Source organism: Pleurodeles waltl, chromosome 12 (genome assembly GCF_031143425.1).
Source record: "Pleurodeles waltl isolate 20211129_DDA chromosome 12, aPleWal1.hap1.20221129, whole genome shotgun sequence".
Lineage (NCBI taxonomy): Eukaryota > Metazoa > Chordata > Amphibia > Caudata > Salamandridae > Pleurodeles > Pleurodeles waltl.
The window spans coordinates 554,456,053-554,470,830 of record NC_090451.1 but is presented as its reverse complement, the minus strand read 5'-3'; the positions used below and the strand labels follow the sequence as shown (position 1 = coordinate 554,470,830).

Here is a 14,778-nt window from a genome sequence, read left to right as displayed (position 1 = left end):
TGCTTCAGCAGGCACCTCTCTGCAACAACGACCGGCGGCACGGGTCCCCTCTCCTGATGAGCTGCATGGATCTTGCCTCACAGGTGGTGAACTGAAGTGGTCCTGGCAGTCCTGACGTTCTACTGTCCAACTTTGGTGGAGGTAAGAGCTTGCCTCCCCAAGCAAGACAGTACCCCCATGCACCGCATGTTTTGTAGTTGCCATGGCTTGTTGGCATCCTTCCACAAGGTTCCTCATGCACCGTGCAGCTCTGGCCCCTAGCACTCTATCCTGCAACGCACAGCTTCCTGCATGGTTCTCCGGCAGTGTGGAACCCATTGTTGTAGTGCTGCATGAGCCTCCTTTTGCACCTTCTTTGTCCCCGTGCTGCGGGACTCCTGTGCATGCTGCCTGGTCTTCTAAGGGCTTTATCAGTTGCTGAGAACCCCCGCGGACTCCATTCCTGGGTAGTGTCCACCAGGTCGCTCCTGGTCCCGGCAGCGTCATTTTCCACTAACTGCGAGCTTTGTGTGTGCCAAGGCTTGTTTGCGGAATCCAGCAATGCAAACTGGACTGCAATCATTCATCCGGAGTGGGACATCATCTGCACCAACCAGGAATCCGCATCCATCTTCTTTGGTGTAGTACTGACTGTTGTTCTTCACTGGTGGTTCCTCTTTTGCACCTTCATCTGGGTTAGCAGGGGCTCCTGTTCTCCCTGGACTCTTCTGTGCTTCTTGGACTTGGTTCCCTTCTTCCACCGGTCTTCAGGTCCAGGAATCCACTGTTGGTGTCTTGCAGTCTCTTCTGGTTCTTTCATAATCTTCTTTCTCGTGCTCTTGTGTGCAATAGGAAAGTTACTGTGATTTACTCCTACTCTCCTGGGCTCTGGGGTGGGTTCCATTACTTACCTTTGGTGTTTTCTAATACTCCTAGCACCCCCCTGCGCATTACACTGGCCTAGGTGGGAAACTGACTTTCGCATTCCACTTTCATAATATATGGTTTGTGTTCCGCCTAGGCCCATTTCTAACTATTGTGATTATCAATATTTGCACTGTTTTATGACTGTTTTTACAGCTATTTCTGCATACTAGTGTATATAATTTGTGGGGTACTTACCTCTTAAGGGAGTATAGTCTCTATGGTATTTTTGGTATTTGTGTCACTAAAATAAAGTACCTATATTTTTGTAACATTGAGTATTTTCTTTCATGTGTGTGAGTACTGTGTGACTTCAGTGATATTGCATGAGCTTTGCATGTCTCCTAGGTAAGCCTTGGCTGTTCAGCTACAGCTACCCCTAGAGAAACTGGCTTTAAGACACGACCTACATTTCACTAATAAGGGATAACTGGACCTGGTAGAAGGTGTAAGTACCTTAGGTACTCACTACAAATCAAGCCAGCCTCCTACAAAGAGAGAGAGAGGGAGAGCAAGAGGAGAGTAGAAGAAAGTGAGGTACGCACTTAATAGAGGTGTTGAAAAGCAAAGATAAATAGTAGGTCCCATGATGAAGTATAGCATTGTGATTTATCAATATCTATGGATGTCTGTTTTTTCCAGGTAGAAATATATACTATTCCACAGTGATCTATATAAGGTAGTATTAAAATTGTCATTATGTTACAATATTATCAGCATTTCTAACGTAGCAAACCCCAGCCCAAAGCGCATAATACAATACATTATTGAAATTTTTCCACCCTGAAAGGATAGTTTTGATGCCTATTGTGAGCAGCAGATCAGGAAGGCAGTAGTTCCATCTGTTAAGTGTAAGCTTAGGTATAATTGCTGAAGAACCAAGAGTGACAATTATGTGATTGATACTAAGAGTAGTGTTGGATATTTCATTTATGGTGTGCTCTATATGTTTCCAATAAAAACGGGTATGTTTGCAATAAAAGATAATTGTCTTTATCAGGCGCGGCTCCTCCGCTAGGGTGGAGGAGCGTTGCCCCCCTGCCAGCAGCAGCAGCTACAAACCTTTTACTAAAAAACAATAATAAACTATGTTTATTATCGTTTTTTAGTAAAAGTGGAGGCGTCACGGGCTGTGACAAGCACTGAGGGGGAGTGCAGAGCACTCCCCCTCAGTGTGCACAAATGTTTGGCTGGCCAAACACACATGCACAGTAGGCTCTCTCTAGTCCGGCCCTTTGCAGCCGGGATTGAGAGAGCAGGTACAGGCTCCCAGTCTGCATGGGAGCACCCTGGCTGGATGCTACCAGCCAATCCTAATGCTGCTCTGAGCAGCCTCAGGATTGGCCGCAGGGCAGGCTGGGAGCCTGTGCCTGCAGTAGAGGAGTGGTGTGGTGGTGAAGGCCGTGGCGCCGGCGACAATACAGGTAAGTGTGCAGTGCCCCATCGCGCAGGTCACTGCCCGATTTACAGGCAGTGATCTGCGTGACGGGTGCAGCTGCACCCGCCACACAGAGGCATTGACGGCGGCTCCATGTGGAGCCACCGGCAATGTTCCGGCCAGGCATTCTGCTGGGCCGGCGGGCAGAGAGAATGTTGCCGCCCATCAGCCCAGCAGAATGTTTATTATACGGCCGGCGGGGTCCCAGGGGGCTGGCGGTCAGTAGAATGACTGCCAGCCTGAACACGGCTGTGAAAACTGCTGTGTTCATAGTGAGGGCCTTAGTCCTATTTCTATGTCAATGGCTGTCCCGATGTTTGTTCTGAACATCTGGTCACCCTATCCGGGGCTTCAAAAAGCAGGTGCACTCGCCCGTTGTGCCCCTGGGGCACTAATTGTAATACGGCTTAGGTGTTCTAGATCACTCAAGGATTCATTACAACGCCAACGAAGGGCTGAATCAAACAAGCCCAGCTTGTGTAGTCTCATAAGAGTCCAAATGTTTGTTCTCAAAATCACAAGACCATTGCCACTCCAGAAGGCTCATTCTCTGCCACGCAGAGAAAATGTACTCACATGAGAAAGTTTGAGAAAATCGTTTTAAATACATATTGTAACTCACAAACATGTCTTTACACTTGTAAAGGAGGCTGTTTGCATGTTTAAATTCAACTTATACTCGCAACTTCTGTGACGAACGTGCTTGTTTGAAAGGAAATGTATTTATTTATTAATTTTGTTATTAAAGTTTACAGAGTCGTAATGTCTCACTGCATTCGAACTGTGAACTACACATGCATCAGTATTCAAACCTCACTGTGTGTTTTTTCATGTAAGAGCAAGCCGGTTTAAGTTGTCCCTGCTTCTTCATTTCAGATATGTTCCTTTTCTGTGATGTAGAACTGCGCTGTCTGCATGCCTGTGTCTTAAGGTGTAAGTGCTGCAAGTATTAGCAAGCTCTATAACAACTGCTAATTTTTCATTCTCCAGGCACAGTTATTAAAGAAAGAGGTAAGGAAAAACATTTTGTGAAGCACAGATATATGAATAAATAACACAGGTCAGTGTGAGAGTGACCTTGGCATGTGACACCTACAGTGAGTGCATTGTTAATGCAGGAAATATAGATGCATAGATAATAAGAGTAGGAGAGTACAACTATCAATCAATCAAAAAAAATTATAGAGCGCGCTACTCACCCGTGAGGGACTCAAGGCGCTTGGGGGGGGTGGGGGCATGGGGGGGCAGGGAGGGTCACTGTTCGAACAACCATGTCTTGAGGTTCTTTCTGAAGACCAGGAGGTCTTTGGTTTTGCGGAGGTTGGTGGGGAGGGAGTTCCAGGTTTTGGGGGTGAGGTAGGAGAAGAACCTGCCTCCTGTGATGGTGCGTTGGATGTGGGGGACTGTGGCTAGTGCGAGGTCGGCTGATCGGAGGTTACGTGTGGGAGTGTGGAAGTTCACTCTGTCGTTGAGGTAGGTTGGGCCGGTGTTGTGGAGGGATTTGTGTGCGTGGATGAGGATCTTGAATGTGATTCTCTTGTCTATGGGGAGCCAGTGAAGGGATTTGAGGTGTGGTGAGATTCGTTCGTGGCGGGGGAGGCCAAGGACGAGGCGTGCGGCTGTGTTCTGGATTCTCTGGAGTTTGCGTTTGAGTTTGAGTGTGGTGCCGGCGTAGAGGGCATTACCGTAGTCTAGTCTGCTGCTGATGAGTGCATGGGTGACTGTCTTCCTGGTCTCTGGGGGAATCCATTTGAAAGATTTTTTTAGAGTGCGGAGTGTGTGGAAGCAGGAGGTTAGAGCATTGATTTGCTGTGTCATGGAGAGGGAGGGGTCCAAGATGATGCTGAAGTTGCGTGCGTGGTTTGCGGGGGTGGGTGCGGGGCCTAGGGCGGTGGGCCACCAGGAGTCATCCCATATGGTTTTGTTGGGGCCGAAGATGATGATCACGGTTTTGTTGGGTTTTGTTGGAGTTAAGCTTGAGGTGGTTAGTTGTCATCCAGTTGGTGGTGTCGAGGAGAGCAGCTTGCAGGTTGGTTTTGGCGGTGGTGGGGTTACAGGTGAGGGAGAGGATGAGTTGGGTGTCATCTGCGTAGGAGAGGATAGTGATTCCGTGTGATCGGAGGATGTTGGCTAGGGGGATCATGTAAATGTTGAAGAGTGTGGGGCTGAGGGAGGACCCTTGGGGGACTCCGCAGATGATCTTGGTAGCGGTGGATTGGAAAGGTGGAAGGTGGACTCTCTGGGTCCGGTCGTTGGGGAAGGAGGTGAGCCAGTCTAGGGCTTTGTGGCGAATTCCTATGTTGTGGAGGCGTGTGTGGTGGCAGACAGTGTCAAAGGCTGCGGAGAGGTCTAGGAGGATGAGTGCGATGGTCTCGCCTTTGTCGACTTTGGTCCTGATGTCGTCAGTGCATGCGATGAGGGCGGTTTCCGTGCTGTGGTTCTTGCGGAACCTGGATTGTGAGGGGTCAAGAGTGTTGTTTTCTTCGAGGAAGTGTGATAGGCAGGCTTTAACTAGTTTCTCGGCAACCTTTGCGGGGAAAGGGAGGAGCGAGATGGGGCAATAGTTGGAGAGGGTCTCCGGGTCGGCTTTGTTTTTTTTAGGAGAGCAGTGATTTCCGCGTGCTTCCAGGGGTCTGGGTAGGTGGCGGAGTCGAAAAAAGAGTTGATTATGTCGCGGAGTATGGGGGCGATGGTTGGGCTGGCTTTGTTGTAGATGCGATGTGTGCAGGGGATGGAGGGGGATCTGGAGTGGATGGAGTTCATGTTTTTTTTGGTTTCTTCGTGTGTGGTGGGGGCCCAGGTGGTGAGTGTGGTGGGGGGTCATTAGTGGGGATTGAGTTGGGTGAGTGAGGGGTGTGTGTGGTGGGTGTGGGTGATATGAAGCTGTTGTGGCTGTCCAGGATTTTGTGGTGGAAGTGGTTGGAGAGGGCGTCACATAGGGGCTGTGTGAGTGAGGGGTCTATGCTGCTGGCTTTGGGTTTGGCTAGTTCATTAATGATGGTGAAGAGTTCTTTGCTGTTTTCAGAGTTGTTGTCAAGGCGTGTCTTGTAGTGATCTCTTTTGGCGGTGCGTATGAGTTGGTGATGGGTGCAAATGGTGGCTTTGAGGGTGGAGAAGTTGGTTGTAGAGGGTTCTTGTCGCCATATTTTCTCCGCTTGGCGCCATTTGCGCTTGGAGTCCAGGGGTGAACCATGGGGCGTTCTTGATGTTGCGGGTGGCGATGTGTTTTTTGAGGGGAGCTAGTGTGTCTGCGCAGGTAGTGATCCATTTCAAGAGGTTGCGTGCTCCTGCGTTGGGGTCGTTGGTGTGGGGGGGTTGTGAGCCTGTTGGGAGTTCAGGCGTTCTGTGGGGATCTTGTCCCACATGCGGTAGGGTGTGGTGTGTTTATGGTGGTGTGTGGGGGTTTGGTGAAGGAGAAGGGGGCGCAGTGGTGGTCAGTCCAGAGGAGTTCGGTGGTGTGGGTGTAGGCTATGTGTTGGCTTGAGGTGAAAATTGCATCGAGCGTGTGTCATGCTGAGTGGGTGGGTGCGTAGACCAGTTGTTTGAGTCTGAGGTTGGTGAGGTTGTCTATGAGGGAGGTAGAGTTGTGGTCTTGTAGGTTCTCCAAGTGAAAGTTGAAATCACCGAGGAGGATGTAGTCTGTGCAGGTGAGGGCGTGCAGGCTGATGGTGTCGGCGATGGTGTCGCAGAAGGTGGGGCGTGGTCCTGGTGGTCTGTAGATTAGTGTACCTCTGAGGGTGGAGTTGTTGTTAATGTGGATTAGGAAGTGCATGTGTTCTGTGTTGTCGATAGTGTCTTGGGAGCTGGTGGTGACTTTGATGGTGTCCCTCTGTAGGATGGCGATGCCACCACCTGGCCTGTTGAGGCGGTTTTTGCGTTGGAGTTTGTATCCCTTGGGGGTGGCGATGGCTATGTCGGGTTCCGAGGAGGGGTTGGTCCAGGTTTCCGTGAGGAAGGCGATGTCAGGTGAATGTGATGTGATGAGGTCCCAGAGTTCTATGGCATGTTTGTGAAGGGAACGGGTGTTGAGGAGCAGGCAGTTGAGGTGGTTGTGGTGGGTGGTGGGTGGTGTTGGTGTGGTGCATGAGGGTGTTGTTGCGGTGTGTGTTCTGGTTGTGGGATGGTGTGCTGCGGGGTTGGTTGCTGGGGGTGGGGGCAGAGCAGGTGTGTTGCGTTGGGGGTGTTGTGTGTGTTGTCGGGGGGTCGCTATGGTTGGTGTGGGGTGTGAGGGATGAGGAGCAGGAGAAATGACAGGTGAGGCAAGTGAAGGGGCCATGAGTGTGTGTGGGGCTGGAAAGGGTGCAGGTGGGGCGGGGGTCTGGATTGAGTGAGTGGAGGGTGAGGGGGAGTAGGTTTGTCTGAGAGGGCCAGGGGGACTGGCGCTGGGCGTGGTCTTGGTGCGGACGGGCGCAGACAGGCTTGCCTTTGGTGCGCCAGCGGTGCGCCGCGGCTGCCATAAATGGGGGGGAGGGAGGGAGTGGCAGCTGGGAGGAGGGAGAGCTGGACGAATGTGAAGGCTGGGGGGTGGGTCCGAAGGGGACGCAGCGGCAGGGGAATTAGGAAAGAGAAAAGGAACGGACGGTGGGGAGGAGGGGGGAGGCAGGAGGGGCCGAAAGGGACGCAGCAGCAGTGGAATTTGGAAAGAGAAAAGGAACAGACGGTGAGGAGGAGGGGGGGGCAGGAGGGGCCACAGGGGACGCAGCAGCAGGGGAATTTGGAAAGAGAAAAGGAACGGACGGTGAGGAGGAGGGGGGAGGTGGGAGGGGCCGCAGGGGACACAGCGGCAGGAGAATTTGGAAAGAGAAAAGGAACGGACGGTGAGGAGGAGGGGGGAGGCGGGAGGGGCCGCAGGGGATGCAGCGGCAGGGGAATTTGGAAAGAGAAAAGGAACGGACGGTGAAGAGGAGGGGGGAGGCGGGAGGGGCTGCAGGGAACGCAGCGGCAGGGGAATTTGGAAAGAGAAAAGGAACGGACGGTGAGGAGGAGGGGGGAGGCGGGAGGGGCCGCAGGGGCCGCAGGGGACGCAGCGGCTGGGGAATTAGGAAAGAGAAAAGGAACGGATGGTGAGGGGGAGGTGGGAGGGGCCGCAGGGGATGCAGCGGCTGGGGAATTTGGAAAGAGAAAAGGAACGGACAGTAAGGAGGAGGGGAGAGGCGGGAGGTGCCGCATGGGACGCAGGGGACGCAGCGGCTGGGGAATTTGGAAAGAGAAAGGAACGGACGGTGAGGAGGTGGCGCTGGGCTAGACCCATAAGTCAGCCTAATTCCTTAACTGCTGTAATATCTATTGAGATTCAGCTTAGTCTCCAGCTCTGCCTTTTCTCTTACACCCTTATTAATTATTTTTTGCTATTTCATGAATATTTAAATATGATACTGACTTTGCCCCAACCTCTTCTGATGGACCGTGGTTGAAGGCATTTGCCGCCTTCTCTGCTGTGACATTCCTTATACTTATTCTGAGTATCAGATTCTCCTCTCTGTCCACTGGCATGTCTCTTCTCATGTCCCTCTATTCCACAACGGGATAAATGCCTGGGAGAAACAACATGCCACTGTCCATGTCTTTCCATTCCCTAAAGGGAACGATTAATTTTAAATTACCCATGTTTCTTAAAGGAACCGGTGTTGCGAAAAAAAATTAAAAAACATAAAGGTTTCCTGATTGGGGAGAAAACAAGCATTTGCAATGCAATCGATCTCGCATTTGCTCCAGTTAGAGGAATTGGCGTTGTAAATTCCTAATTGGACTTTTCTTGCCACGTAAATTTAAAATTAAAACTTGACAAAAGCGAGCCGAATCAAAGCACCATGGCTGCCATGAACGAGGTAGAGAGGCACAATATAAAAAAGAACTTCGCTTGCAGTCAAACATATTGGTAATCGGGCAATTATCCATGTAACTGGGTCAGTCTGCAAGGCGGTAACAAAACCTCCCCGAGGATGGACAAATGTAAAGCATTGACCAATTATAGCAAAGTATTTTTGAAAGGCAAGCCGATGAACAAGTGAAAGTGATGGGCATGAGGTGGGAGTGGTTAAAAGCCCACAATATTAAACAACAAGTCAAAGCACTAGCGTGCTTGACCTTAAAATGGAGAGAGCCCTCAGTGGTCCCACAAAGCTGCTGACACAGTTCACAAAGGGGAAAGGGCTTCCACTTCCATTGAGGTTTGTTGATATCAATGGTTTGCAACTACAATTACTTCGCAAAATGAACACAGCATACTGAATCCCAACGAAGAAGGAACGCCAATTTCACCCTCCTTCCTAATTGCCATTCGGTATTATTTTCTGAGTTGGAAATCCATTTCTGACTTGCAAAATTGGTTTAGTACTTTGTACAAAAAATGTTGTGTTTGCAAATCCCGTGTTTTTTCAAATGTGATGGTTTGCAACGGCAAAACTATTTTGTACACCTGGTGCCCAGGTGGGGACTACGGGGTATATTTATAATGCCCTAGTGCCACCTTGAGCCACATTAATGTCATTATTTTTTACGTTAATGTGGCCCAACCTTGCCAAAATCCCTGTGCCGTATTTATAGAGTGGTGCATGAAAATGGGTCCACAGGTCCCCTAATGCCTGGTCTGACCCAGGCGTTAAATAATGGTGCAAAGCAAGCTTTGCACCATTAGTTAGCCCCTCGTCCCACCTGTACATCATTTTAGCATAGGGGGATAAATATAGGGCTATGGGGTTAGCACCATTTTTCATATGGGAATGCCTACCTAGCATCACATTGACACATGGTAGGTTCACACATCTAAAAAATGGTGCAAACGTGTCTGACGCCAAAATATAAATATGGAATTCGTTTTGCAGCAAATGTGCATAAAACAAAATGATGCAAATATGGTGCAAATGGAGTTTAAACATGTCTCAGAATTGTTTTTCTCTCTTTGATGACTGTCCTCCATGCAGTGCAGTAGTCTGGTGAGAGGAGAACAGGGTGGCATGGTGGTCTGTCTGTTCCAGAGGCACTGGTCCCTGCAGTGGATTGGGGTGATGCAAACACCATGAGTTCAAGTGTGTTGGAATTGGTGGATTTTGTGACACGCTGTTTGATGCCCAGAGTACTGAGGAGTGTATTGAGGGAGTCCTACATTGTCTTGTCTCTGGAGTAATCTGTTAGGTTAAGACTGGATAGCGGCAGATGTGAACTGACAAGCATGAGTTTAGTAGTTTGTGGTGTTGGTGAAGTGTGTGTGCTAGTGAGCAGTATCTGGATGTGGTTGTTGGTATTTGATGCACGTGTAAGTGTCTTTATATAGGGTGCTGCAGTTTGTGTGTCGTTCTTGCTATCGATGATGTTTTAACTAACGTCCTGGGGGTCTGGCACTAGGCCCTTCCTGCCTAAAAAGTCTCAAACTGGTGATGCACTTTACTAAAGACACACCGGATATGGGAGCCCTGACAATCTTCCAATAATGAAGAGGGTGACTGGTGGCCACAGGGTTGCGTGTGGGACTCACTAATGCACATTGACAGTGCTTGTGCTCTTTCACTTGATCATTGGTCAGCTTTCCCTATATCTGAATTGTTTTATGATTTATAAAGTCTGGTGTTAGCGTTTTCTGCAAGCAAGCATTTTCTGCTTGATAAAACATTTATATATCTGCTTGCCATGTTCGAAAAGCAGCGAAACCTTTGTGCCATATTGACGGAATCTCCAATAGTTCCAGTGAGTATTCTGTCGGATTCCGTTAAACAATGAGCATATGTTTTTGATTGAGCCATTCTTTGTTGGCTCTGGATTTGCCACTGCGCTATAGTCTAGCGTAAATTCCAAGTAAATTCCACGGGATGGTTACTGTCGAATTGTTATTATTCTTTAAAGTGTTAGTCGACAATAACGTGCTACAGTAATAGGACTACTGCAAACTGAGGAATTAACAAGAAGCCACTGAAGGTGATGCAGGCCTCCATCATACTATCATTGAAGTTTCGAGGGCTATGATTGTAAAGGATGTACCACCGATTAGGGAAGGACAAGAAACCCACTGTACAGGATACATAACTCCATCGCCAAAGGAAGAGAAGACAACTAAAGAGGATGTAGGAGCCAATTAGGGAGTAAGAGGACACCATTGTAGTGGATGCAGGAGGCTATCAGGGTCAATCAGGGTTCACTGCAAAGAACTCAGGAACCTTCGGAGAACAGCAAGAGACCACTGTAGAGAAAGCAAGAATGAAATGAATATGCTTTTGCAGACGGGCAAAGAAAAAAGGGGGCAATAAGGAAAATAAGGGAAAGAAACAGCATCCTGCTGACACTAAGGCCAAAATAAAATAGATCATGGATAAAAGTTATGGAATTGTGAAGTTAAAGATAATTAGCAAAGATAGTGTAAAGTGAAATGAAATACATGTGACTAGGACAAGATTCTAAAAGCCATGTTTCCACCCTAACTGGACGTAGGTGAGCAAATGCATTGCTTCACTGATTTAAATGTATACTTTGTATTCACAAAATGAATTTTACACTCAAAGTGATTTAACTCATATAGTACACGCATGGGTGTTCACAGAAATCTTTTCCGGGGGTGGGCATCCCGGAGTCATTTTTGGTGGGGCCCGTGGCCGTACTAGTGCAGGCACTGTAACACTACCGCGGCCGTAGTGTTACACTGCGGTGTGAGCATGCACACCAGACTGTACCTAAATCCGGGGGGAGCAAGCGGAACCTGAGTAACAGCAAGATTTATAATCACTTGTCTCTCCAAAAGCCTCCTTTGTTCTGAGAAGGAATCACTTAGAAGCAATGTAAATTCAAGCATTAAATACCTGAATATTTACATTTACACATCATAGCCATATGTCGGAGATATAGTGGAAGTAGTGCGGCACCAAGTGCAGCGCCACCTTCCCTGCGTCACTTATCACCCCCCTACTGCCACCATGTGTGTAACACCAGGGAATGGGTCCACAGGTGTCCTCTTCAAGCCCCAAGAACCCCCCCACCCACACCAGTGGGACACCGGAGGATGGGGGACCCCATCCCAGGTAAGTAGGGTAAGTATAGGTAAGTCTTTTTTTTAAATTAAAGTGCCATTGGGGGCCCAACTTGGAGTCCCCTGCATGGCACAGGGTGCAATGGCCATGCCCAGGGGAAACTGGTCCCCTGTGCTTGCTACTGGGGGGGTGGGCATGACTCCTGTCTTTTCTAAGACAGGAGTCATGTGGTAAGGATGGTTTTGCGTCAGAAAATGACGCTAGGTGGGTTAGATGCATTTTTTTTGCCTCTAACCAGCCTAACGTCATTTTTTGGTGCAAAACCCCCTTCTCCCATATTGCCACCCCCACCTGGCTAACATATATATATTTTTTTTTTACTCTAGCCCACACTTTGCACCGGCTTGTGCTATTCCATAAATATGGCACCTTGCTGGCACTCAGGAATGGCGCAAGCCGGTGCTATGCGGTTTTGCATCAAAAGTATAAATATGCCCCTCTGTTCTTTCAAAGGCTACTTCACGAATGCCCTCCAAGAAGATCTTATTATCCTGTCAAAATCTAACCAGAGCACATTAGCTGTTAACACACTGCTCAATATCTCCAACTCAACACTGACATATCATGTAGTGCACATTGTCCTACTGAACCCACTATCTTCCAATCCTAAAACATCAGCACCCAGGTACACCAAAGAACTATTTGGCAACAGTGGCTCCATAGTAAGACAGGTAACCAAACAGAGACTGAACAAAGTCTGTGGCAACCTCACTCAATTTAGGGCAGTCCACGTCAAATACACTGCCCTCATCGTCTCAAACACAGCTGTGTTCCAAAGAACTTCCATCAATGATGTGACTAACAGAAGTAAAACACTCTTTTAGGAAGTCAAGTAATAAATCAATCCCAGTCCCCCATCACTCAGGCACTCAGCAAGTGGAAGTCTTTAATTGACTTATTCACTGACTTATCAGCAATATCAAACTCCACAACAACAACACAATTTCATCATCATCTGCCCCATCATGAACATACCCTTTATATGAAAAAACATTGTAAACAGAAGATTAACTAGAAAAGTAATCCGTAGAACTACCAATCCAGCTTCAGGCTAAATGCACCACTGAGACAGCCACGCTTCAAATAGTCAACGAGTCCTTCTATACCAAAAGCAGAAATTAACCTTTTTGGGACAGGAATGCCCTCTGCAAGGTGTAAAGTTGTTTCCCCCTGCCCTGAATGCGTGACTGCATGTATCTAGTTTATCAGGTTTTGATTTTGCCCCTATCCTCACTCTAATCTTTTGTGTGCATAGAGGCCTAGCCGTGACCACTGACATGAGTGATGTCCTGGACCTGTCCTCAATCTGGGTGAGGCACAGCAGGCATGTCCTCATTTTAACAACTGACTACTCTCCGTGTCATGGGTTTAGCACATAGAACAAAGGTGGCATCATACTATGTTTTGTAAATCCATAGTTGTGATCACATCTTTACATCTGTGTCACATGACTACTGGCCTACTCTGTATATTTCCACTTCTATGTGCTGACCTTGATCCTAGTATTAATATCCCATATGCATGTTGTGTGTTTTTGTGTATGTCGCCTGTTTGGTAGAGGCAGTGTGTATGAGTGAATCAGAATCATGAAAGCCTGTGGGATCCATTTTGAATGCCTCTGGCTTGGCCTTGTGCCCAAGATGGGGGTGTAGTCGATTTCCCAGAAGGCAGAAGCATATTGCTGACATTCCTGAAGCTGGAGATAATGAAGCGACCTAAACACTGAAGGGGTGAGGGAGGCGAAATGCAATTAAGCCTTTAGCTGAGACGAGTGGCTGATTAGCCATCCTGTAGCACTGCCATGTAGCAGACAGTGGGGATGAAGAGTGGGACTGTAGTCTCTGTTCAAGCTGAAAGGGAGCCCTTAGATGAGACCAGCCTTTTGTCTTTCTCATGATCATTCTCCAGTGTGGCTGATAACAGCCAGGTGCAGAAAGTTCACACCACTATATGCCTCTTTTGTGGCTGCTCCAGGTTGGAGACTACCCTGCTTTGATGAGCATCATTCTACACAAAGGCTGTGTCTGGAGAACAGCCTGGAGAAGACACTTGAAAGAAGAACCATTCTAATTTGGTTCTAAAAGTGCAGACAGTGGATTCACAGCTCGTCTACTTTGACTCTGTAAAAGTGTGACCCTACCTACTTGCTGTTCCAGTTCCAAGTTCTTTATGACTAAGGGAGGGAGTGCTTTGCAGACTAATCAGAGGGCTGCAGTGCCACCAGGGCTGGTGTCTGCTTTACAGGTAGCTATTCAAGGGTGAGGTGCAGTCTTGCCTTGCTGGAAGAAGCTATTCTTCTGACAAGAGGTGCCTCGAAGCTACCAGCCTGCTAAGAGATGGAAGGAGCCTGCCGTCTCTGTAGAAGATGCACTGACCATGCAGAGCAAGACACAGGGGGAACTAGACCCATATTTATACTTTTTGATGCAAAACTCCGCAAACGCAGTTTTGCGTGAAAAAATATAGCACCGGCTTGCATCATTCCAGAGCGCCAGCCGGGCACCAAATTTATGGAACCCTGCAAACTGGTGCAAAGGGTGGGCTAGCGCCTGGGAAAATGACGTTAGCTGGGTGGGTGTGGTGGTATGGGGAGAGGGGGTTTTGCACCAAAAAATGACACTAGGCTGGTTAGAGGCAAACAAAATGCCTTTAAGCAGCCTAGTGTAATTTCCTGATGCAAAACTATCCATACCACATGACTCCTGTCTTATAAAAGACAGGAGTCATGCCCCCCACAACATTGGCAGCACAGGGGACAAGGGTGCCCTGGGCATGGCCATTGCACCCAGTGCCATGTAGGGGGCCCATTTCAGGGCCCCCAATGGCAATTAAAATGTGTTTTTAAAATACTTACCTCTACTTACCCACTTACCTGGGATGGGGTTCCCCCATCCTCTGGTGTCTCTCTGGTGTGGGTGGGGTGTTCCTGGGGCTTGGGGTGGGCACCTGTGGGCTCTTGCCATGGTGTCTGACCATGGAAATGGGACCACAGGTCCCCTAATGCCTGCCCTGACCCAGGAGTTAAATAATGTCGCTAAGCAGGCTTAGCACCATTATTTGGGCCTGCCTCTCCTCAAGTCATTTTTTGGATGGGAACGCCTACCTTGCATCTCATTGACTCAAGGTGGTTTCACGCATCCATAAAATTACTTTAACTCCAATATTTTGACAATAGACGGGTCTAGCATCAAAATATAAACATGGAGTTAAGATTGTGCTGAATTTGCAGTAAAAAATTATGCAAATGTGGCACACAAATAGAATAAATATGCCCCCTAGTGCTGGTGGGGTCTGCCAGAAGAAGGAATTTTGAGGAGCTCAATCTGTGTTCCACAGGTGCTGGTAGGCATTAGACGCTCCTGGTTGCAGTTCCAATTGGGAAAAGTGGAATCATGGTTGCCCAGTATGGCTTCACTAAGTACT

The 14,778-nt window shown here is 48.4% G+C and overlaps 1 protein-coding gene and 1 long non-coding RNA gene across 4 annotated transcripts in view; one reads left to right on the top strand and one right to left on the bottom strand.

The window, feature by feature from the left end:
* Positions 1–14,778, bottom strand: part of LOC138268197 (uncharacterized) — a 369,403-nt gene that overhangs the window by 89,603 nt on the left and 265,022 nt on the right. The gene's annotated exons all lie outside the window — the stretch shown is intronic.
* Positions 1–14,778, top strand: part of LOC138268196 (butyrophilin subfamily 1 member A1-like) — a 354,320-nt gene that overhangs the window by 270,687 nt on the left and 68,855 nt on the right. For 2 of the 3 annotated variants that reach the window (XM_069217628.1, XM_069217625.1), the window contains one exon: positions 3,332–3,352. The exons of the other annotated variant lie outside the window; for it this stretch is intronic. In XM_069217628.1, the coding sequence (XP_069073729.1) occupies positions 3,332–3,352 (21 nt within the window). The remainder of the gene's footprint in view (positions 1–3,331; positions 3,353–14,778) is intronic. 3 annotated transcript variants of the gene reach the window in all.